The sequence below is a fragment of the Colossoma macropomum genome, unplaced genomic scaffold (genome assembly GCF_904425465.1).
Source record: "Colossoma macropomum unplaced genomic scaffold, Colossoma_macropomum, whole genome shotgun sequence".
NCBI classification, from domain to species: Eukaryota; Metazoa; Chordata; class Actinopteri; order Characiformes; family Serrasalmidae; genus Colossoma; species Colossoma macropomum.
Window position 1 is genome coordinate 22,915,300 of NW_023494809.1, and position 24,352 is coordinate 22,939,651.

The 24,352-nt window shown below is 42.5% G+C and overlaps 1 protein-coding gene across 4 annotated transcripts in view; it reads left to right on the top strand.

The window, feature by feature from the left end:
- zfhx4 (zinc finger homeobox 4) overlaps nucleotides 1-24,352 on the top strand; it is a 103,301-nt gene that overhangs the window by 74,197 nt on the left and 4,752 nt on the right. For all 4 annotated transcript variants that reach the window (XM_036558161.1, XM_036558159.1, XM_036558160.1 and 1 more), the window contains exons 5-9: nucleotides 12,506-12,613; nucleotides 17,759-17,892; nucleotides 18,413-18,613; nucleotides 18,921-19,041; nucleotides 19,166-24,352. The exon at nucleotides 19,166-24,352 is cut by the window's right edge and continues 24 nt beyond it. In XM_036558161.1, the coding sequence (XP_036414054.1) occupies nucleotides 12,506-12,613; nucleotides 17,759-17,892; nucleotides 18,413-18,613; nucleotides 18,921-19,041; nucleotides 19,166-24,352 (5,751 nt within the window). The remainder of the gene's footprint in view (nucleotides 1-12,505; nucleotides 12,614-17,758; nucleotides 17,893-18,412; nucleotides 18,614-18,920; nucleotides 19,042-19,165) is intronic.

A 24,352-nucleotide genomic window follows, 5' to 3' on the forward strand; every position in this document is an offset into this window, starting at 1 on the left:
TTGGATATATTTGGCTATCACTGCCACTGTAAGGAAAGTTGGTAAGATTTTCACAGTGTGTCATTTCACATCAAACTGAGACAGCAAAACAGGAGAACCCAAAGAAGGCGTAATAGTTCATTAATCAGGTAAGTTAATTAGATTATAGAAATAATCTTTTGATCCTAATTAGAATACTGTGTTATTGCCCATTCCAAGTATGAAATTAGATTATAGTGCATCTGTATCTCAAGAATGTAACAATATCAAAACAATAGGCCTTCCATTCTCTACCATCAGCAGGCCCCATTCTTAGTGTTGAATGTTTGTTCCATTAGGAACCCAACTGGATATTAAAGAAAAGAGTAAAAAAAAAGAAAGAAACTTCACAGGGGAGAGGAAGGGATGAGGAATTGCAGGCCTTTGCCGCACTAATGTTTTACATAATTAGCCCACTTGCATTTTCCTCTGAGGGACGGCTCAGGCAAGCAAATGAATAGGTAATGATTGGAGTGGCCAGAGGCGCTGTGGTCTGAGCGTGAGTGGCAGCCGCCGCGGCCACTGTGACGAGCACGGGGGCCTAATTGGGCCAGGGGAAAAGGGAAAATGGAAGAGTGGAGGGGAGAAAGCAAGTGAAGGGGGGTGCTGGGGAGAGCTGCATAAACAGCAGACGATCCGAACAGGAATTCTAATGGATCGTGTGCTCCGCTTGCTGACACCTCATTGCACCAAAGATTGGTATGTTTTGCAAGGGAGGCAAAAAATTATACGTTTACTAATATGGCCTATATGTGGATTTTTCGCCTGTCAGACGCGGGGCTGTCTGTGGCTAGCCGCTCCGTAACGTGATGTACGACGTCCGTGTCTTCCATTTGAATTGCGGTTTTGCAGCACATGCGGATGTGTGCCTGTTATGGTTCACATACTTTCTCTTTTTTTAAGAAGCAAATCATTTTGCTCTTTTCTGATTTTATTTTTATCCTGGCTGTTGATGGGGGGTGGGCTTTTTACACTGCTTGCAGGTGTCTTACCATGATTTTACTTTGCCATTTGTCATTAACATTAAAGAAACATACAAACTAATTGACAGCAGGAAGAATTTTGGGAAGCTCTGGTTTGGTATCATTACAACAGCAGTTGGGGCCTGCTGTTGTATACTTATTATATACTCGCACCAGCGGACAGTGGTCTCCCTTGCCCTCCCTGCTCTAAAGGTGGACGTTTGGTTCTGAGCAATCCTCCCTAATCGTCACGAGCAGGAGGAAAACACACTGCCTTTTTAAAGCGTCTGTGTCTTAAGATGTCATTGATTAAATGTTAACTGATATACTCCAGTTGGCAATCTTGTTAGACCTTCCAGTAGCCAAGATAGACAGTTTAGGGTCCCGGCTGATCAATATTACAGATAAAGATTTCATCCATCAATGAGCTCCCAAAACAAAAGGTGTCTGTTACCTGATTAGGCCAACGGGGAGCTCTCTCTCTCTCTTTCTCTCTCTCTCTCTCTTTCTCTCTGTCTCTCTGTCTCTCTCTCTCTCTCTCTCTCTCTCTCTCTCTCTCCTCCAGACTGCCAACACAGCACAAGAGTTTCAGTCGATCGCCTACAAACATGGAGGCCGTGTAATTACCGAGCCAAACAGTCCTGCAGATAACGCGCCTTTGACTTAGCTCCGGATAAAGGTTAATCTCCCTGTCTCTGTCCAGCGAGATGGGTCCTGGGCTTATATATTTATTTAAGGCAGAGAGAGAGAGAGAGAGAGAGAGAGAGCACCTCCTCCACTGTGACATGGACTCCTGTACCGTTAGCATGGAGCCTCAAAGGAAGAGTTAGAACCTGCTGCATACCAATGCCAGCCGCAAATGACCGAATCGATGGCGAAATGGCCACTGCTGTTTAAGGGTATCAATAAATGTTCCTTTATTTTACCCTCAATGGATAAGTGTCGCAGTTAAAAGACCAGTGGATGTCTTAATTGAAAGTTAATTTTAAATCAATAGGTGGAGTCATTTAAATATTGATCCCCTCTTTGCACTCAAATTGTTGGTATGTCACCTCTCTTGTTCTTCTGTCTCCTTTTTTGGTAACAACTTTGTTAAAATGCAATCAATAAGCCACAATTAGTGTGTTGTAAAGGGAAGTAATTGACAGTTGGTGTCAGAATGACCACTGAGCTACTTCGTTGTCTTTTTGAAGACGTATGTCTTTTAAAGTAGACATTGGCTCAAAAGCTCAATGTTACATGTAGTTTTAACTTGATATGATAGTATTCAATACAACAGTCTTTCTTTACAGCCAAATCAGCTCATTTTTCTTAGCACAAATGTAGATTTGTACTCATATTGTATCTATAAAGAGTAAAAGGCCCAAGACCATAAACAAACTTTATCCATAAAAATAACCATCCCTGCTTTCTTGTACTTTTTATTAGCCAAAGTAAACAAAGAAAACGCAGCACATGTGTACTAAGCTCATAAAACCACAATACAGATCTGACAAAATAAAAAGGGGAGGTAGATGTGGGCTTATTCCAATCCTGTACTGTTCAAATCGCTCATCCCTAATTATTAACATTTCTCAGCAAGCGATAAGCACTATTGAGCTAACTGACCATTACTCGTGCCTTTCCTTTTGTCCGAGCAAGAGTGGGCCTTCAGGTCTCTGGCAGCTGGACCCTCTGCAGTATTACTGTTCCTGTATGAGTGTCAGACAAATGAGGAGAAGACAAAGAGAGAGAGAAAAGGAGAGAGAGAACAGGCCCCATTGTCCATGGACCCTGCCTATCAGCCTAATCTTATTTATTTAAAGCATATGTCTGCTGGTACTCCTTTGTGAGGCTCTGTTAAGGAGGGAGTGCGGCCCATATGACATTGTTTAGGGAGTAATGAAATAGACATTTTTTGCATGTTTTTATGGGGGTTGAGAGGAGCAACTGCGCCCGTTTGTTTCCGTCGACGGATGCCATCTCCCTACGGTTGCCAGCGGACAGCCTCCTGTCCTCTCCCTTCCCCTGTCTGAGTCTCTCCCGGCCATTGTAAACTCCACTTCCAGTTTGCGAATTTGGTTTGATTCTGGGCCCGTGCACCCTAATTACTTCAGGCTTGTTTTTGTATTATTTTTTTCTTCTTCTATTTCACTCTTGTGTAAATTCAAATCAAAGCTGCTGCTAGCCTGAACCCAGAGAGCGTGAACTCACTGAACTTCATGCCTGTTTGTAGCTTCCACAGAGTGGCGGTTATGACCAAAACCACATCTACTGTCATGGCAACTGCCAGAGCAGCCATTGTAACCACTACAATGACCTCTGCTATTTTGACTGAAAAGAACTATCTGCTTAAGGGATGATTATTACAGCCTTTATTGTGTTTGTCAGTTTGGTTATTCTTAGTCAGTGTTTTCCCCCACCCACCCTTCCCTCACCACTGTATGTAAGAAATTGGCTTGGAAATGTACTGTCTATACCATTATTGGTGTCATATAGGGATATTGAGCTTTAGCCTTAGCTGTATTGATGGATAGCAGAAACTTAACTGCAGTGTAAGCTATTTGCTGTTTTTCAGATTGTTAGTTAGAGTATAAAGCTAATGTGTTAATAACGCATTACCCAAGAAATGCTCAATACTAACAATTTTTTGAATATCGTGTACATATTTTCCTAATTTGACCTTTCGAACCATCTGCAGTTCCAGGCTGAAGCCCAGCTGCTTGTAGGCTGTATCTTTAACCCTGCTACTTTTCAAGTAAAGCTTTTAAATGTCAAGTTTCATTGACGTCTCCCTTGATAAAAGCTGTTTATAGCTTTTTTCTTTAGGTTCAAAATAGAAACAACTGCTCTTGATCGTGACTAACTACAGAAACAAATGTGATTAATTGCAGTTAATTATTTTAATTGTTTGTCAGCCTAATAAAAAATACTAAATAAATAAGTAGTCATTTTCCTTTCTAGAAAAGTGTTTTTCTGCACTATGTGAGGTTCCTTTTAGTTTAAGAGAAGCAGAACAGATTTAAAACAAACTATATTAGGTTTGTCAAACATTCTTTAACATAGACTGCCATTACTCAAGAAGCTTGAGCTCATTAGCTTTACTAATGCAACTCTAAATAGCATCTCCTACCATAATACTGTGATAAATTTAGAAATAAAGCAATGTTGACTCTTTTTAAAACCACTCAGCACTAATAAGAAATACACTAAAGGCCCCCGAGACTAAGCTTAGTGGATATAAAAGTGATAAAAGTGGTGAATATCTCAGGTCTTTGTGTTCCTGGCTTGTTCTGATTTGGCCACTGGTTTTTCTTGGTTCCCAGGGCAGCTCCAGCCTACAGATGGGTGACAGATAGGTCTTATTTGTCTGATAGAGTTGAGCAGGGAAATGGAGCTACAGCTGGTTACTTCATTAGGTCCTCACATTGATTGAACCCCCGCTGAAGTGATGCTGCAGCCTCCTCCGATAACTGCTGGTAATAGAACAAAATGAATTCTTATCACAGAGATTGGAAAGGCCATTAACCCTGGCCTCCAGTGCTTTTTAGAAGTCACAGACAGGAAGCCAAGCAGTGAGCAGGAGAGAGAAAAAAATAGAAACGGCGAAGGAGGGGGGAGAAAAAACTGTGCTCTGTCGGAGCCGAGGTCACGTTGGCGGCCGTGTGTGAAATTTCCAGGCCTTTTTGGCTCCTGTGCAGATGAAACGGCTACCCGGGCAGATGTTTATAATCATGTCTTGAATAAATATTGGACAGAGAATAATAAAAGACGAAGAACGGAGGGGGGAGGATAAGGGTGGGGGGAGAGCGAAACGAGCACGAATCTGTTTAAATTATTTTCAAATAGCTCGGTAAGCCCGGCCATGCTGCCCGCTCATGCCCTGTTTGATTTGCTCGGGATGCCTCGGGTGATCCAAACGGCAACCCGGCGCACCGCGGCTGTTGTGTAAGATCCAGGTGCGCCAAGGTTTTTTTTTTGGCGAAAGCCCTTTGAAGATGTGTTCTTTTAAAGCTTTTGTGTTTGTTATTAGGAATCATTAATATCGTCTCGCGCTCGTGGGCGCAAAAACAAAAGTCGGCGAAAAAAGTGCGAGAGGAATTTTTTTCTGTCGGTGCAGCAAAAGGTATGGCTTTAATCTTCATCATGTTTATTCATATGACGGCTGGAAATAATAGGTGTGAGTGCATCATCCATTTTGACGAGAGGACTTAGAGGCTGGTGGCAGAGAGAAAGAGAGAGAGAGAGAGACTTCCTCGCGTGAAAATAATTGACAACAAGAAAGAGGATCGAGGCAAGTGCTGATACAAGCGTTTTGCTCAAAAAAGTTTATGTTTTCCACTCTTTTGATAGGTGCTGTGAAAAAAATATATATTGACAGCAACAAAATGGCAAGTCTAGATTTTCTCTCTCTTGGGATTATTTTCACTCTGCCATAAGACGCTGTCATAGCAGCCATTATTCCGAAGCTCTGTGAGCTCTAGCAGCGCACCATGTTCAGAGAACGTCCTCGTAACCTTCAGTAGTTCAATCTTGAAGTACGATCGCGGCCAAATGGGTTCAATATGTGCTCCAGAGCGCATGACGTCATGCCAGTTCTCAGCGTGTGAGGAAGATTGTTGCTTTGTACTCCCGCTGATTCACCCTAAACCTGACCCAGTGGGGTGGTAACTCTACCGTATGTTTGTGTAGGCCAGGATGACAGCAAACTATGAGCACTTGAACTCTACAGTAAGACACCATCATTATACTTTCACTTACATTTAAGTGTGCTATGCTGGTGCACTTGTGCTGCAGTGCACACAAATAAAGCTACCTGTTCTAGAAGAACCTTTACTTGGTAAAGGACCCTTACTTAAGTTCTATATCCTACATTTTTCAAGCAGTTTTTTTTTTACACTGAGGTCCATGTCTAGCATTTGTGTGGTTTTACATACCAAAAACATTGTAATTCATTTTTACCTGACCATTTTCTAACATCTCATTATCCCTATGAAATAAACAGGCTGTTTCTTTAAGACTAATATATGTAAGTGACCTTCATTCTGATTGGCTGAACTGTTTTGCATCTCTTCAAGAAACTTCATATAACTTCTGTTTAATAGGCAGGACTAAAGTAAGCTGAAGAGGTGGATATATGTAAATGTGTTGATTTTAGTGACATCACAAAATATGAAAATTATGAATTTAAAATGGGCTGTTTTTGCAGCTTAGAACAGTGCATATTGAAACTTTGTTTGAAACTTTAAACATTAAATTCCCGATTTTGAAAGTGTGGTAAATTTGATTTTCCATGAAACGAGCCCTTTAAACTTTTCTATGAAATGAGCCCTTTAAACTTTTCACACACATCTCATTTACAAAACTGTTTTTTTTTATGTTCTTTAGGAAACTGAAAGTAGTTATTTTATGAAATCACAACAAAGAACACTTTTTTGGCTCTTTTATTTTTCATTTTTAATTGTGTAGTGCTCCAGATGATCCCCGAATCTGCACCAAAGTGCTGCTGGAGAGCGGCCGCTATCCGCGGTTTAAGGCTGCTATGAGTAATGTTTTTACAAGTGCGCTGTTTGTCCTTAAATTCATATCGCACAAAGCATGTCAAACAATCTCGCACTAAAAAAAGGCTTTATTCTTGGAATTAGGATTTGAAAATATTAGAGAGGCCCTTGGAACATTTTCACCAATAATCCCTTCTTCTTAGAGCCATGTAATATAGGTTAATGCGCAGCTACTTGGACATCTCCTTAGCAGTGCTAGCTGCTGCTGATGATAATGTACAAGTGTGTGTGTGTGTGTGTGTGTGTGTATGTGTGTGAGTGTGTACTCTGCTCCCGGGCTTAGCAGCAGCAGCAGCAGCAACACCCATTCTCCACGTTGATGTTTAGTATTTTAGACATGGTACATTAACAGCATCTGGTTAAGATCTAAATGCTTGTTAAATACGCCGAAATTTGGAAAAAGAGGGAGAGAGAGAGGGGAGAAAAAAGGACTGGGGCAAGGCGGGGGTGGTGGAGGATCAACAAGTCAGTAAAGGTTATTATCCTGAAAGTATTACATCTGGCCCCTAACAAAGTGGTGCAGGGTGTAAGGTTTCAAAGATTCTTTTAAAACAGAGGGGCCAAATGAAAACCACGAGGGGAAAGAATGTGACATCACAGAGGCCACGGGCAGCACAGAAATAGTGTTTCTTGCACCTCAACCTGAAGAGACAGTCAAGAAATTAGAATCATAACCAGACATCATCAACAACAACAACAACAACAGCAACAATAATAATAACAACAACAACAACAATAATAATAATAATAATAATAATAATGTCTCAATCAAGGTATGTGCTCCATCACCACACTACATGGAGTTCTGCACAAAAGTCCACCCTTAATTTATTTGATGTCCAGTCAAAGCAGCCAGTAAGTTAAGTCTGTCCTTCCACTGTGAGAAGACAACTCAACGCTGTGGGTCTGAATCGATGTGTAGCTGCCAAGAAAAAAACAAATCAAACAAAGAAGCTGCTGGTGTTCTCAGAAAAACGGACTGACCACCCCATTGTCCAGACCTCACATCATTGACTTTTGAATTTGTATGGCATTATTTTGATGGTATGAATCAGAAAATGCAACCCACTTCTAAGACTGAACTTTGGAGGAAAAATACCCCTGTGGATTTCTTTGAAAAACTGAAAAGAGGTCTCCCGATGAGCTGTAATAAAGTAGACACACTCGAATATTGAAAAAAATTGATATTGTATTTACACAGTGAGGTTCTGTGTATTTTTTATTAAATATGTTTTGTTTTTTTTCTGATACTGAAAAATGAACAACTTGTACTACATTGTAGTTTTGATTAGTAATTAAATAAATTAGGGGGGGTCTTTGACATTTGCACATAACTGTGTTCATCATGCTCTTGTGCTCTTAGGGAAATGTACCCACTCTTTATGTAATAAATAATATTAATAATAATAATAATAATAGAATCTCTTGATAACTAGTATTATTGTTGTTATTATTGCTTTTATTGTTGTTATATTGCTACCCCCCCAAACAAAAAAGCCCAAAATTCTAATGAGTGTATAGTGTGTTTGTAGTGTGTGGAGGCGGAGGACATACCTTAATGAGGCCGATCATTTCTGGAGCCGCTGTGCTTCCACCGCTGTGTGCAGTGGGTGTCTCCTTTACCAGGCGGATAATGACCAGACTCAGGCGTTATGGCACCCATGGGGGAGAGAGGGAGCAGCCTGGCCTCCCTGGCCGTCATTAAGCACTCACCACAGGACAGGCCCAGCACTTTAATGACATGAAAGTTACCAGACTTGCATTTATGAATTTCCACATACATGTCCCGCTACATGCCCCCCCCTTCTTTTTTCTCTCTGTGGATGAATGTGAATGTGGTAACAATGCACCTCCTCAAAAACAAAGGACAGCTCGACGTGGCAGGCCGGCCATTTCCTTTGTGCTAATACGTAGAATCATTTGACTGCTGCAGATGCTGACTATCCTATATTGGAGCAGGGGCTGGTGGGTAATGTGTTCATGGTGCTGGTGGAAGGGGGCAGTAAAAATTGTCCATGGCTGTGCTGTTAGCCATTAAGTTTGATGGGTAAAGACTCGGCTGCAGTCTCAACCCCCAACACCTCCCCACCCCACCCCAACAAACACATACACACACTGCTGAGACACAGCCTCTGTAGCACATGCAGATTACTCAAACTGTTGCCAGGGTCAGGCACGGGGCAGACACGGCCATGATGTATAGGAAAGCATGTCTGGGAATTTCTCTTGCTCTCGAAGCACATACCAGAGAAGCTGTAGCACACCCCACCAAAAGAAGAGAGAGAGAGAGAGAGTGAAAGGAGAGGGGGAAAAAACTGTCTGATGAGACCCAGATGATAGCGGCTTGTCTTTTTTTCCCTCTCTCCCGCCTTTACTACCTTCATAATTTGCCCTTTTCTTTTGCTTGACACGCCATGTTTTATTAATGCATTCCACGATAGCCTTAAAAATTTGATGCCCCTCGAGGTAGAGACACTCGCTAGCACTTTGACACTTCATTTCCCAGCCAGGGGGAATGGGTCAGTAAATCCAGCTCTGCACATACTCTCAGTCCAGCTAGTGGAAGGGGATGAGAAGAAAAGAGAGAGGAAAGAGAGAGAGAGAGGCTGGAAAGGGAAGGGTGGGGCAAAGGGGAGGTGGTAAAGTCCTGCCCCCATGCCCTTGAGTGTGCCACATTGTGCTTTTATGTTTGTGTTTGTTTTGTTTTGTTTGTGTGTGAGAGAGAGTGACTGTGTCTCTTCTTTATTAACTGGCCTGAAATCTGGTCATGATCAGAGGCTGGATGGCTCCAGCTGGCCTCCCTCCGCCCCCTCCCCATCTTCCACCAGTGAGTCTCATCTGCCTAGTGAAGCTCAGAGCAATGCTCTTTTTCTCCCTCAGATTCTCTGATTAGCCCACTGGCTTAAGCCCCAAGGAGTGTAAATCTCTGACCTCACAGCAATTTGATTTGGTTATAGGTTTGTTAAGAAACAGTTCAGCCCATCATGAAAATTATAATTTGATTCAGTTATGATTCTTTAAGAAACAATTCAGTGCAGCATGAAATCTTGAATTTGATCCAGTTATGATTTTTTAAAGCAAACATTCAGTGCATCATAAAATCTTGGATTGAATTTGGTTATGATTTTTTTATGAAACAACGAAATCTCAAATCTAGTAAATGATTCATCAGATCATGATTTGATTCACTGATGATTTTTAAGAAGCAGTTCAGTGCATCATGAAATCACACATTTGACTTTTGAGGAAAAAATCTGATTCAGTTATAATTTTTTTTAGGAATATCCAGTGCATTGTGAAATTTCAATTCTTTGTACAATTCAGTTTTTATTTTTAATATACTGAAAACACAAATGTGACTTTTTTGCTGCTATTTTTTTTTTACATTTGCACATATACTCAGACATTTTTATTATAATTGATTATGAAAGATTCTAACATCCCAAAATCAATGCAGTGAGATTGCCACCTTCACCCCAGCAGCCCCCTCACCTCCCCAACACACGCTGAGGGGAGGGGTGAGTAGGAACCACACTCATAAGCGAAGCAGGCTGCTATAGCCTTGCTTGTTTTCCTTGTTTATCTGTTTTTCCAGAGTGAAAAGTAAAGTAGCAGAAGTACATGGTTTTAAACAAGCATTTCTAATTTTGCAGTTTGCTGCACAGCTGTATGAACAACAGCATGTGTAGCATGTGCTTCTGAAGAGGCTCCTAACTACATTCAGCACACAACGCATACATAAACGTGCACACATACTGTGTACGCATGCACACATACACACACACACACACATGCTGAGACACTGCCTTTGTTGCGGGATGAATTAGAATACACCGACACTGCACGAGCACCAAAATAGCAATTTTTGCAGCCAGCTGCCATCAGTGACAGGAGATATTTCATCCTGTTGTCAGAATATTATTAATAAAACATCAGGACTAGAGTGCAGCACAATTTCTCCTTTCAATCACGCCCAGCATCTGCCATGAAAATTTCATGCTGTATATAATTTCCACTTAATGTGTTGCACTTAAAATGTCGGCACCAGTGCTGTGTGGGGAATTTGAAAGGGTTAATTATATCATGTATCCACCAAAGCTGGGGCTGCTCTGCTTACCAAACAATGACTTGAGTGATTGTATGCAAATGCACTTGTGACCTTTTTGCCACCTCGTGGTCAATTTATATGGTTATTAAGGTTTTATAAAATGGATGAGCGCAGCACTTTGAACGCCACCCCCCCCCCAACCCCTGCGTTTCTCTAATTTATTTAATTTTTTGCAGGGTCTTCCAAAATATTTCCAGTTTTTCCTGCCTGTGTCTCTCTCTCCGGCTCTCTTCTTTTTTCCTCCCCCCTCCAACCCTGACATGCGACGCGATGGAAGCGGCATGGGGTGGAGAGGGAGAAGAGAGCCTGGTTATCTGGCATTACTCAGCCTGCTAAAAATTCATTAAAATGTGACATCAGCGCTGTGAGAGACAAATGATCTCTGGATGAAAGGGAACAGTGGGCCTTTCAGGGATTAGAGGCGCGCAGCCTCGACCTAGCAGCTAACAGCATAAACAGATTAATCCACTGGCAGCATAGCGAAGATCCACAGAATTATTAAACACGGGGGTGGGGAGGGAGTGGGGAGGAGGGAGGTAGGGGGGCCAAGCACCAGAAAGATTTTCTAGTGTAATCTGCCTAGTGTTAACAATCTGGAGAGGTGTGTGATCTGGCCCCTGGACGAGAACTCATCTTACACAGTGGCCCCCCCACTATTTCAAACCACATTCACATGTGTAGCGTAGAGCAGGTTTTATCTAGACCAGTGGTCTGCTTGCAGCCTGTCACATATGCTTGACATACCTGAGGAATCTGGTTAAAAATGAATGCATTGTTCTTTCTATAGCAAATCTCATAATTATAAAATGAAACTTTTCCTATCTGCATTCATTGCTTTTAGCTGATCTGGTAGCAGTTAGTCAGCTCTGCAAATACATTTAGATAGGCCATGGTTTACAGGTCAGGCAAAACCAAGGAATTTTCCTGAAACTATTTGGACAAAGCCCTTGAGGCTGAAGATTTAGCATTTGCTAGGAAACAGCTGCTAAGATCTGTTGATGAGAATACACATCTGGGGACAACTTGTTAAACTTTGGCTGTTGGATTGCAGAGAAACCTGCCGCTAACAAGTGTGCGCCCCCACTAAAACCCCACCTTTAAATTCCTCTAATCTGCGCTCTTGTAGTTCCTAGAGTACAAATGCTATTGTTAGCTAACATAACTGTTTTCCTTTGTTTTTCCATCTACATGCATGTTTTTTTGGGGGTGTTGGGGGGGCTTTTCAGCCAGGCTAATTTATGCTACATGGGCTAACAACAGGTTTGTTGTCCATTGGAGAGTGTTGATGAGTGCACCATTGCCCCCAACTCTGAGCTCTGCCTTCGTGAGGTGTTGGATTGGTTTAGAATTCAGTTTGTCACAATCTAATAACTCTACCTTCCCACCTACTTTAATCCCAGAGTTTCTCATGGTTGTCCCCAGAGGTTCTTGTTACAAGATCTGCTGAGATATTGTGCTTATTTATAGTAGCCTTAACACATAAATGATTGCACTAAGTGCATAAAGTTAGCAGTGTAAGCAGGCTATATTCAAGAATGATTTCTGAAAACGAAAGGAACATACTCTTGGCATATGACTACAAACATTCAGAATGTGATGGCCGATAAAATAATAGCTTACAGTGTCAGTTAATGATAGAAATCCCTGTTGCATGCGAGATGAGGACGAGGCTGAGGTTCTCTGCACATTGTAAAAATATGTGCACCGCTGATCCAGACATCACTCTTTATTTGAATAATCTCAGTGAAGTAAATCATTGAGGCAGTGGTTATCTGATGCATGGCTGGCTGGAGAGGCTTGAATTCTTTCTTGAGAGAGTATAGGCTCTTAGCAACCTGCAGTGGGTAACTGCTTGGCCTTCCTGTGCTCAATTGTAGAGGAACCAGGTGAGGACACCGAGGGACCCCGACGAGCTTCCTCAGCCGAGGACAAAGACTCGAGCGAGAGGGAAGGTCAAGAGGGCAAGAGGACAGAGAAGGACTCCAGTAAGACCTTTAGTTTTGGTCTTTTTCTCTGGCACCCTCCTTCCTCACTAACTACCTAACCCTTCCCCAGTTAACACGCACTAACACCCACACGTACACCCACACAGTCATACGCCACGTCTGGGCTCCCGTCTTCTTCTTCTTTCCTGCCCTGCCCGCCCCTGGCTCCATTTCATCTCGACCATGGGGCTTTTCCTGCTAATAATGGCCGCATGTGTGGATTGCATGTGAATGCTATCAGTAGCCTCCCATTGACCCATTTTAATCATAACCATCTGACAGCAGAGATGTGGATAAGTTGAAGAATATTACAGAATGACCAGTGAGATTATTTTTTAATCAAATCAGTTTGCGTGCTTGTAATTTTTAAGCGCCTTTCATTAATCTTCGCTGTACTTGTGATTCCTCTGATGACATATTAATTTTGCGTAAGCGTGGGATTAGATAGCACTCATGTATATATTTTTTTCTAATATTGCGCTGCACCCTTGTAACCTTTAAATTAGTTTTTTTTCTTTCATTTTTTTTCTTTTTCCCCCCTTGTATTTTGCCTGCTAGTACTCCACCCATCAGAGTGCATTGTCCTCACTGGCGTTTAACTGCGGATCTACATGTATGTGTAACTGGTAGCATATTAACAAGGGCAGCAATCCTTACAAAACAGCGTTGTGTTGAGATCAGGGAACAGCCCCCGGAGCTAGCATCTGGCACAGCTACCTCAGGCTTTGTTATATTTGCTTTGCCAAATAAGAATTCATACATGCTTTTTATGTATGAGATGGAAATCTGCGGTCAAAATGAATATTACATTGGATGTCTTTTCATGCACGCCATACCTAGCTACATAATGTTGGGTTCAATGGTGCAGAAGAAATGCTGAAACAGGACGGAGCCTATTAGTTTAGCTAGTCATCTATCTTTTACCCATATATCCTTGACAGGCCTGTCTAAGGCAGCGGCTAGAATTTGCACTTCGTATTATATGCGGCATCATTTAACATGGTGCTAGGGATGTGCGTTTCCACCAGGTCCAACCTGCCCTTGTTGAAGCAAATTTTTCCTAAACAGTGCCTTTAAAGCAGCAACACTTAAATTGGGATTAGATCCCAAATGGCTGCTGTTTTGATTTATTAAAAGGTTAATCCACTGCTTGGAGATGGAACAGTCAGGATGGAATGGGATTTTTAGGGCTTGTACTGTTGAACCCATATGCTAAATGTGTTTTTCTCATCTAAAATAAAATACTCTAATATGGTCAACAATAGCAGGAGCTAGGCTCCCGCACACTGAAGATTATACATGATATTCACAGTATTCAGCTGCTAAAATATTCACATGCAAGATCTTTCAAAACAGACCATTTTTCCTCAGTTTAATTTACTTTGTCATTTTAATCTAGTGTCACCATGGATTAATTATAATCCAAACTGCATTTTCCATGCAAATGTCCTAATCTGGATCAACTCCAGATTACTTTGTGCTTTGTTGAGATGTAACATGTCAGTGCAATGGCTTTGGGCTACAGAAATAAGACAGTAAACACTAGGAGAGATCAGAATTAGCTGTCATTACTGCTAAGAACATTTCCTGCATACCTGCTTTAAATTAGCCAGGAAATTAGTCATTGTTCATAATGGCTGTTTTTTTTTCTGTATTAATTTTTATGCAGTATGCTGATTAATGAAAAGCATGCAAGACAGACCAAATGTTGCATATTTTAAATTAGCATTTGCATTTGAAACATTGTTTGCATGTTTCCTAGACTTGAAATGAACATTAGTCAGTTGCTTGTGTTTCTGGATATTACATTAAAGTACATTAGCATATTTAATTGAAGGCCTGTGGCTATGAATTCTCTTGATGGTTTCATTTTAGTGTAGTTGGTGTCACAAAGTATGTGTCAAATCCAACATCTGCCTGTGCCTGTCACATCTGAAAGCGCATGGCGAAAAAGCGACTGCATTTTTCTGGGTTGGGGGTAAAGCGTGGGTCCACTGTGGGAGCTGGGGGTTCAAAGTGTGGCATTCAAATGTTATCAAGTGAACCATAGGTCACTCTAATGCGTGACCTTAACCCAGCGTCCCCGTAAATCACTAAAGTTACTCAGAGGGTCCCAGGGCTCCGGCTTTATTTATAGCCCTGTAACCTCAGCCAGACTGTCGGGTCTGAGGTCCAGGAAATTGAATAGTAAATTCATGCTGCCTTTATCAAGTAGGTTCTGTATAATTGACATTTGTTGTAAATGTAGAGACTTACTGTGTTCCCTATGTTTCCTTTTTGCTTTGTGCTATGAAATACTTACAGATATACTGATAAATTCGAATGGTTTTAACTGTTACTACAAGAGACTCATGAAAGTCAGGCCAGCACTAAGCATTTACAATTTATGAGTATTTACTTTTATTTGTCTATTAAGAAAACTACTTGTTTGTGGTAATCATTGCTTCACCAAGCACTGCGGTCTTGTTTTGGTAATTGAACTTTTACAGAGAAAGTAACAGTAAAATGAATATTGGTATTTCTTTTTTTACTTGTGCTGTGAAAATACATATATCATGATTTTTGTATCCCTAGTGATTAGTATAAATACTGTATGATGCCTTGATGCATTAAATGTGGAAAAGATATGTGAGCTGATGCCGAAATATCCAATATTTTTTATGTACATATCTGCCCATGCCAGTAAACATTTGTAAAATATAGTAATTAGCATTACAGTTGAAGAAAACATTTACTTGTGGAGAGTTACAAATGTAGTAAAAACAAAACAGTAGCCCAGCAACGCCTAAACATTCTGACACATCATCAAATAGTGGCTGGAAATGTTGGTCAGATGTAAACATCTATCAGATACCAGTGTTATTTGTTAAGTAAATATCTGCTGATACCGATATGATTCCAGTGTCATCATGCATCCCAAAAAGTAATATGGAAACGGGACAAAATATTAGACATGAAGAGCAAGGCATCAGTAATTCTTTTCAGAGGTATTTAAAGAGGCCATGTAGAGGCAGTGTGATTTTACAAATGCCACTGACAGTTGTAAATAAAGATGGGTGGCCAGTCTGCTGCCCTGGCTCTTATAATGCATACAGCTTGAATGTCATAAATCACTTTTTGATTTATCTAATCAACCAAGGTCCTGCTCCTGAAAGGCATTTGTCATTGGGGGATGGGAACAGTGTCACAATTATTGTATCTATTGCTTCATTGCTTTGTCTGAAAGACAAAGAAGAAAAAGGCAATTTCATTTAATGGACAATGTAGATACTAAACCAGAAGATAGCTTGAACTGCGTTAGCAGCCCATAGCATACAAAGCACCAAGAAAAAAGGATAAAATGAATGCCATAATTGCCCAACTGAAATAATGCGTGTGATTTATAATGAATCTCATTTTATCTCGCTTTAGGTGTAGCATTGGCTGTGTAGATCAGTGTGATACACATTTAAAACTGTGCCAGTCCAGAGATACTAGTCTATTGAAAGCTTTCTCTCTCTTCTTTTTCATCCTTGCACAAGTATGTCCATCTGCAGTTCTTTTTAAAGTGCTTATTAAAGCTACATGTTGATTAAGAAAATAAATCATAAAGACAGATCCTCATGTAACGCACAGTCAGATTAGCCACTAGACTATACATTTACATTCACTATGATGGCAATCAATGGAAAGGACTCATCGCATTGTGAAATGTATTTGCACCCGGGTGTCCGGCAATCGGCTCCTCACCCTGGAAATAATTTAGTTGCAAATTGACTGGAAGATGGTGAAAATTGAAAGTTAAAATTAGAAATACTCATAATAAACAGCGAGAGGAGAAAAAAGGTCAGAAGATGCGGTGCGGCAATGAGATTGGGCCGCCTGGCAAATGAGGTTTTCTGTTTGTCATGAAATGTATGTGACATGCCTCCCCAACGCTGCAGGGATATCAAAGCCGGGAGAAAAAAAGATTACCTAGCAATTTGAGACTGCAGAAAATACTCTGATGCTCTTGGAAATTCGTATTGTGCCCTTGTGGGGTTTTTTCCCTCTTGTGTCACTTTCCTTGACAGGCTAATATGTCAGGCTCCTGATATGTAGGATTACAATAAAATAAGTAGAATACCTCATGATGCAAAGAATTAAATTGCATGAACATGCAACCGAAATTTATATGTGCTCAAAACAAATACAATGCAGGCTAGTATAAAATACATTCTGTTTTTTTTTCTTCAAATCAATGCAGCTGCTTTATTTACATCATTTTTGGTGCAGCCTTTACTAAGCTTTGATTCACAAGAGTAAGATACACATTTAGCCTAGAGTGACCAGATTAGAGAGCAGCAAGCGGCTGGGCTTTCTTTGTGTTCTGCATACTCGGGCAGGGGATAAATTGCATAGACTGAGCAGGCTGGGACAGTGTCTGTATCTGGGGATGAGGGTAATGAAAGATTTATCACCCTGTGCAGCATTTTCTAAATACATCTGGAGGCTGATTTCCAGAATAGAGCTGAAATGGTAATAACATTTTTGCCCTCTCCAGTGCACTTTGTTGGGCATGGATATTTAGGGTAAATGCTAGGGAAGGTGATTTGGCAATCTGTACATACAATCTGCATAATGGTTCCATGACAGTTAGTCCAGTGATAATGTATTCAAGGTTCTCTGTTTCTTTTGAATATCCTAATAAAAAGAGTTGCTTTGTGCCATTTTTATGGTGCTTTTAATGTATTGGAATGTTTTAGTGTTAATTCTGTTCAGATGCATGCTTTTATGTTTATAGCATATTCTGGGAAGATGTTAACTCAGTCTTTTGAAAGAATTTGAGTAGTATTGGGTGATATGGCAAGAATATAACATCAAGATACTTAAACACATTTTCTCTGTACATGATATGCATCGCAATATTTCTTTTTTCTGAGGTTTGCTAAGTAGGAAGAGACATAAAAGCCCCAGTAAAGCCACATGAAAAAAATAATACATACAAACCAACCCTTTGAATGTAATGATTTTTGTTCAGTATTTCACATACGTTGCTGCACTAAATCCAGTTAACTAGGACTAATTATGCTCTTTTTATAATGAAACATGCATTTGTTGCTCTTTAAGCATGGCGATAATGGTGATAGGACTGTGACTAAAGACATTCTGTGTGTTTACTCTTAGGAGTTAATACACTGGCTAAAGAAACCCTGGGGAATGCTGCAGCGGGGAAGCGTTCACTTCTACAGGAGAAAGAAAATGACACTCCGCCCAAGAGGCCCAAATCGGCTGAGGAGAAGACACTTAGCAATGAGCAAGTGAGTTACAATGCCCCATGGCTGAAAAAAAGGTCCAATGCAGCCATCTTTGTGCTCAAGTGAAGTATGGGGATAAGCCTCTACCCTTTGCATCCCTTTAAATTATATGTGTTTTTAAATTAAATTACGAAGTATTAGCATGCCTTGCAGGACCCTGAGTAGTGCACGACTTGAGTCATTTCTGAAATGGATTACATTAAGACAGGTGGTGGGAAGCAGCGATTTGAAAGTACTCCATGTAATGAGAGCCAGGCATAAAAGGATACACATCTTTGTCATTTGTAATCTTCTGATTAGAAATTCCAGCCAATCGTGTTTTGTTAATAAAATTGCTCAAAGTCGAAGACGTAAGTGAATTACATGAAAAGTAGTCATATTACATTTTGTGAGATCTCTTTTGTTTATCCACTTGGTTTCCTAAAGGCACTAATCTTTAGCTTTACAGTGCCAGTGAGCCATGTGCAAGTAGGTTTTAGTACAGTGAATTATGACCATGCAATGATAAACACTGTCGTTTCAGGTGCAGCAGTGCCCATACTGTAATTACAGTAGCAAGGACGCAAACCGTCTGCAGCTGCACATCATGTCCCAGCATTCCATGCAGCCGGTCATCTCCTGCCCCCTGTGTCAGGATGTCCTCAGTAATAAGATTCACCTGCAGTTGCATCTCACCCACCTCCACAGTGTGGCTCCAGACTGTGTGGAGAAGCTGCTTATGACAGTACGTACATCACATTTTTTCTCCCCATTCTGACCCTTAAAATCTCTACCAGTAAGTTGCACAGGGCTGTCAAGCATGCTGTGAAGTCCAGACATGCTCTGATGATTGACAGGGAGTGGCTTGTGCAGAGCTTGTCCCATGCACTTACTCCATTCTCCAGAGAATTACATGTAAACCTGGATGCTGTTCTCTAACAAAAAGAACTGTTTTTTATAGATGTGCATACTCACACCTTGAAATAGTCAAAAATAGATTTACTACTGTCTAGCGGTTTGGTAACGCAGCATTTATACCACGTCTCTTCCAGGTTGCAGGACCAGATGTTACAGTGCCCAGTAATTCATTGATACCTGCACAAGTACAAGACAAAGCGCCATCTTTGTTGGATCCTTCAGCTGTTGTCCCTGAGGGATCTGGGAAACCCATGGGTAAGCACATTATAGAATATTTAACAGTCTTTAAGAATTGAATAAAGGCCATTACAAAAAAAAATGAAAAGTCTTAAGAAATCTTCTAAAACAGTATGTATTCTCTCTTTCTATGTTGCAACAGGAAACGGCTCTAAGGATTTGAAAAATAGCACAGGCCCAGAAAAAAGTGAGCTTGAGCTTGCCAAGGAGGAACTCAAGCCACCAAAAGAGGCTTCTGAGGCTCCTGACTGGAAAAAAGCCAGTGGGCATGACAGGAAAAGCCCAGACTCACTGCAGGAACACCTGAGTGACATGCAGAAGCGCCAGCAGCTCTCAGTCTCAGATCGCCACGTCTATAAATATCGCTGTAACCACTGCAGTTTGGCGTTTAAGACGTTGCAGAAGCTTCAGATACATTCCCAGTACCACGCCATTCGGGCAGCCACCATGTGTAGCTTGTGCCAGCGTAGCTTCAGGACATTCCTTGCCCTCAGAAAGCACCTGGAGACTGGCCACCCGGAGCTTAGTGAAGCTGAAGTACAGCAGCTATGTGGAAGTCTGCCCATTAACGGTGATATCACAGAAAGTGAGGCCAGAGCCCTGGAAGAGGCACAGGTCTTTGAACAGGAGATGGATAAAGATGAGGAGCTGGACCAAGAAGGGAAGGCCAGTCCCACTGGAAGTGACAGCAGCTCCCTTCTTGATGACATGGGATCTGAACCGAAGAGGACACTGCCTTTTAGAAAAGGTCCGAATTTCACCATGGAGAAGTTTTTAGACCCCTCCCGTCCATACAAATGCACAGTGTGTAAGGAGTCGTTCACTCAAAAGAACATTCTTCTAGTTCATTACAACTCTGTCTCGCACTTGCATAAGCTAAAGAAAGTTCTCCAAGAAGCCTCAAGCCCAGTTCCCCAGGAGACCAGCAACAATGTTGACAACAAACCATACAAATGCAATATATGTAATGTTGCTTATAGCCAAAGTTCTACCCTGGAGATTCACATGAGGTCTGTCCTTCATCAGACTAAAGCCAGAACTGCCAAGCTGGAGACTAGCAGCAGTGCTGCAAGTGGAGGAAGCGGAGCTGCACCAGCTAACAGCCCTGTACCAGTCAGTCAGGGAAACACGGAATCTGTGAGCTTACCAGTATCGTCTAACAAAGAAAACACTGTAGATACCAAAGAAGTCAACATTAAGCAAACTACTGATCATATTGCTGTTCAGCCAACTCATCAGTCGACCCCATCACCAGCACAGCTCCAGATGCAACTGCAACATGAGCTCCAACAGCAGGCTGCCTTCTTTCAGCCACAATTCCTGAATCCAGCATTTTTCCCCCACTTCCCAATGACACCAGAGGCTTTATTGCAGTTCCAGCAGCCACAGTTCCTCTTCCCATTCTATATTCCTGGAACTGAGTTTAATATCAGCCCTGAGCTGGCACTGCATTCGGCTGCCTTTGGGATGCCTGGCATGACAGGGTCATTCCTTGAGGATCTAAAGCAGCAGATGCAGCAGCAGCACCAACTCGGCCAGCAGCAGCTTCAGCTTTCTCAGCAGCAAGCTCAACAGCAGGCCTCGCAGTCCCAGATACAGCAGAAAGCACAGCAGAGCCACAAGCCCAAGTCAGAGCCCAACCACATCGCTGTCTCTGAGATTCAAATGTCTAGGGAGGCTGAAGAGCACCTAGACAAGCAAGAGAGCAAAGCAAAGCAGGAGACTGTCAATGATACTGACAACATGAAAGACAACAAAGATTCCAAAAAGCCTAAATTCTCAGAACCTTTAATTCCTCCCCCACGCATCATCTCTGGAGCCAGAGGTAATGCTGCCAAAGCCCTTCTAGAAAACTTTGGCTTTGAATTGGTCATTCAGTACAATGAAAACAGACAAAAAAGCCAGAAAAAGAACCGAGAAGAAGAAATAAATGACAAATTGGAGTGCAGTATGTGTGGAAAGTTCTTCTCCAATATGTTAATCCTCAAGAGCCACCAGGAGCATGTCCACGGGCAGTTCTTTCCATATGTGGAGTTAGAGAAGTTTGCCCAGCAATACAGGGAGGCATATGACAAGCTCTATCCCATAAACCCACCCTCTCCAGAGACCCCTCCTCCACCACCGCCTCCACCTCCTCCACCCCCAGCTCCAGTGACCACTGTTCCTGCCACCACGACTGTAGGAAAGACACAGACACCGGCTCCAGCACCCCTGCAGGCTCCACCGCCGCCGCCACCGCCACCTCCTCCACCACCTCCACCACCAAGTGCACCTCCACAAGTGCAGCTTCCTGTCTCTCTGGACTTGCCAATTTTTCCACCATTGATGATGCAGTCCGTGCAGCACCCTGGGCTACCCCCACAGCTCGCTCTGCAGCTTCCCACAATGGACTCTTTATCTTCTGACCTCACACAGTTATGTCAACAGCAGCTGGGACTGGATCCAAACTTCTTGCGGCAATCCCAGTTCAAGCGTCCTCGCACTAGAATCACAGATGATCAGCTGAAAGTCCTCCGCGCTCATTTTGATATTAACAATTCTCCTAACGAGGAGCAGATCCAAGAAATGGCAGAGAAGTCTGGACTTCCACAAAAGGTCATCAAGCACTGGTTCCGCAACACGCTGTTCAAAGAGAGGCAAAGAAGCAAAGACTCCCCTTACAACTTTAGCATTCCGCCCATGACCACGTTGGAAGACGTTAGACTTGAATCCCAGATAAATGCACATGAATACTATAGGGTTGATTCTGCCTTGAACAAGAGGTCATCACGGACTCGCTTCACAGACTACCAACTAAGAGTTCTCCAAGACTTCTTTGATACCAATGCTTACCCCAAGGATGATGAGATTGAGCAGCTCTCCACTGTTCTGAGTCTGCCCACACGTGTGATTGTGGTGTGGTTCCAAAATGCTCGCCAGAAGGCACGAAAGAGTTACGAAAACCAAGCAGATGCCAAGGACAATGAAAAGAAAGAGCTAACAAATGAGCGTTACATCAGGACCAGCAACATGCAGTACCAGTGTAAGAAATGCAGTGTCATTTTCCCTCGAATTTTTGACCTCATCACCCACCAGAAGAAACAGTGCTACAAAGATGAGGATGATGATGGTGCAGATGAAAACCACTCTGAGGAAATTGCAGAAAACTATGAGCCAAATTCCACAAGGCTGTCAGAGTCCACCAGACAACCCTTTGCAACCAGCTCTGGCTCCAGCTCCCCGCTAATGCCATCCCCTCGACCTGATGTGGGAAAAACCTCACCCAAACCTGAGCTCTCCACTGAGAAACCGAAGCCGACTGAGGCTGTCCCTACACAAGCAGCAAAACCCATGGCTGATCCAAGACCCTCTAAAGCTTCCACCCCTCAGCCTCCTCCACAGAAGATCCCTCAGCCGCAAATAACAAGACCCCACTCCCAACCTCAGTCTGCAGCTGTCCCATCCAGCCCTCTCTCCATTGCGCTGTCCTCGCTTACCAACAGCCTCCCTCCTCAGATGTTACAGTACCAGTGTGACCAATGCAAGATTGCTTTCCCAACTGTAGAACTGTGGCAGGAACACCAGCATATGCATTTCCTTGCAGCTCAAAATCAGTTCCTGCATTCACAGTTTTTAGAAAGGCCGCTGGATATGCCCTACATGATCTTTGACCCCAATAACCCTTTAATGACAGGCCAGTTGCTCTCTGGAGCACTTTCCCAGTTGCCCACACAAAGCAGCTCTGGCCTCGCTACTGCTACTGGCTCTAGTTCCATGAAGCGTAAATTAGACGACAAAGAGGATGGTCACCATGAAAAAGATGGTGTCAACAGCGGAGAAGACCAACATAGAGACAAACGCCTGAGAACCACTATTACACCAGAGCAGCTGGAGATCCTCTATGACAAGTACTTGCTTGATTCTAACCCGACACGAAAGATGTTGGAGCATATTGCTCATGAAGTGGGACTGAAGAAAAGAGTAGTTCAAGTCTGGTTTCAAAACACCCGTGCCAGAGAGAGAAAAGGTCAATTTAGAACTGTTGGTCCCTCCCAGACTCATAAGAAGTGCCCTTTCTGCAGGGCCCTCTTCAAGGCTAAATCAGCCCTCGATAGCCACATACGCTCACGGCATTGGCATGAGGCTAAACAGGCAGGTTTTAGTTTGCCTCCAAGCCCAATGATGCTTCAGGACGAGGGAGGCGAAAGCCCTCTTAAGTACAGTTTTGAATATCTGTCGTTGCCACCAAAGTCTGAGACAAATGAGTATGAGTTTCCAGCTGCATCCTCCACCCCAGTCAAATCATCTGAGGCACAGATAAAAAACTTCTTGAGCCCTTCATCCTTAAAAGCAGAAAACAGTGATGAGATTGAAGGGCTTACTATGAATTCTGCAGAGGTCTCTTGTGACGCCAACAAAATTGATTTTGATGAGACCTCATCAATTAACACGGCTATAAGCGATGCAACAACTGGAGATGAGACTAATAATGAGGTGGAGAATCTCACAGCCAATGGTGGAGAGAAAATGGGTGAGAGCAAAACGAACCCAGCACAAATCTGTGAGGCAATTGAAGACAGATTCCCTTTCAATATGGTGAGCCCTGCTCTCAGTTTCTCTGGCAGAGATAGTGAGCATTATTTCAGTTCCAGAGATGATGACCTAGATGACAATGCTGATAAAAGTGAGACTTCAAGCTTAGCTGACCCAAGCTCACCTAGTCCATTTGGAGGCGCAAATTCCTTCAAGTCTACGAAAAGTGGTGGAGAACGACCAGGACACAAGCGTTTTAGGACCCAGATGAGCAATCTGCAACTTAAAGTCCTCAAGGCTTGCTTCAGTGACTACCGCACTCCCACAATGCAGGAGTGCGAAATGCTGGGCAACGAAATAGGACTCCCAAAACGCGTTGTGCAGGTCTGGTTCCAGAATGCCCGTGCGAAAGAAAAGAAGTTCAAAATAAACATTGGAAAGCCATTCATGATAAGCCAAGGTTCTCCTGATGGACCGAGGCCTGAGTGTACTTTATGTGGTGTGAAGTATACAGCTAGACTTTCTATTCGCGATCACATCTTTTCTAAGCAGCACATCGCAAAGGTGCAAGAAACCTTAGGCAACCAGGTAGACAGAGAAAAGGACTATCTTCCACCTACCACTGTCCGCCAGCTTATGGCTCAACAAGAGCTTGACCGTCTGAAGAAGGCAACCGATGTCCTCAGCTTGCCAGCCCAGCAGCAACCTACAGTGGACACTAATGCACTTCATGGCCTTAGCCTGCCAACTGGCTACCCAGGAATATCTGGCCTCCCACCAGTCCTTCTTCCTGGTGTCAATGGGCCATCATCCCTTC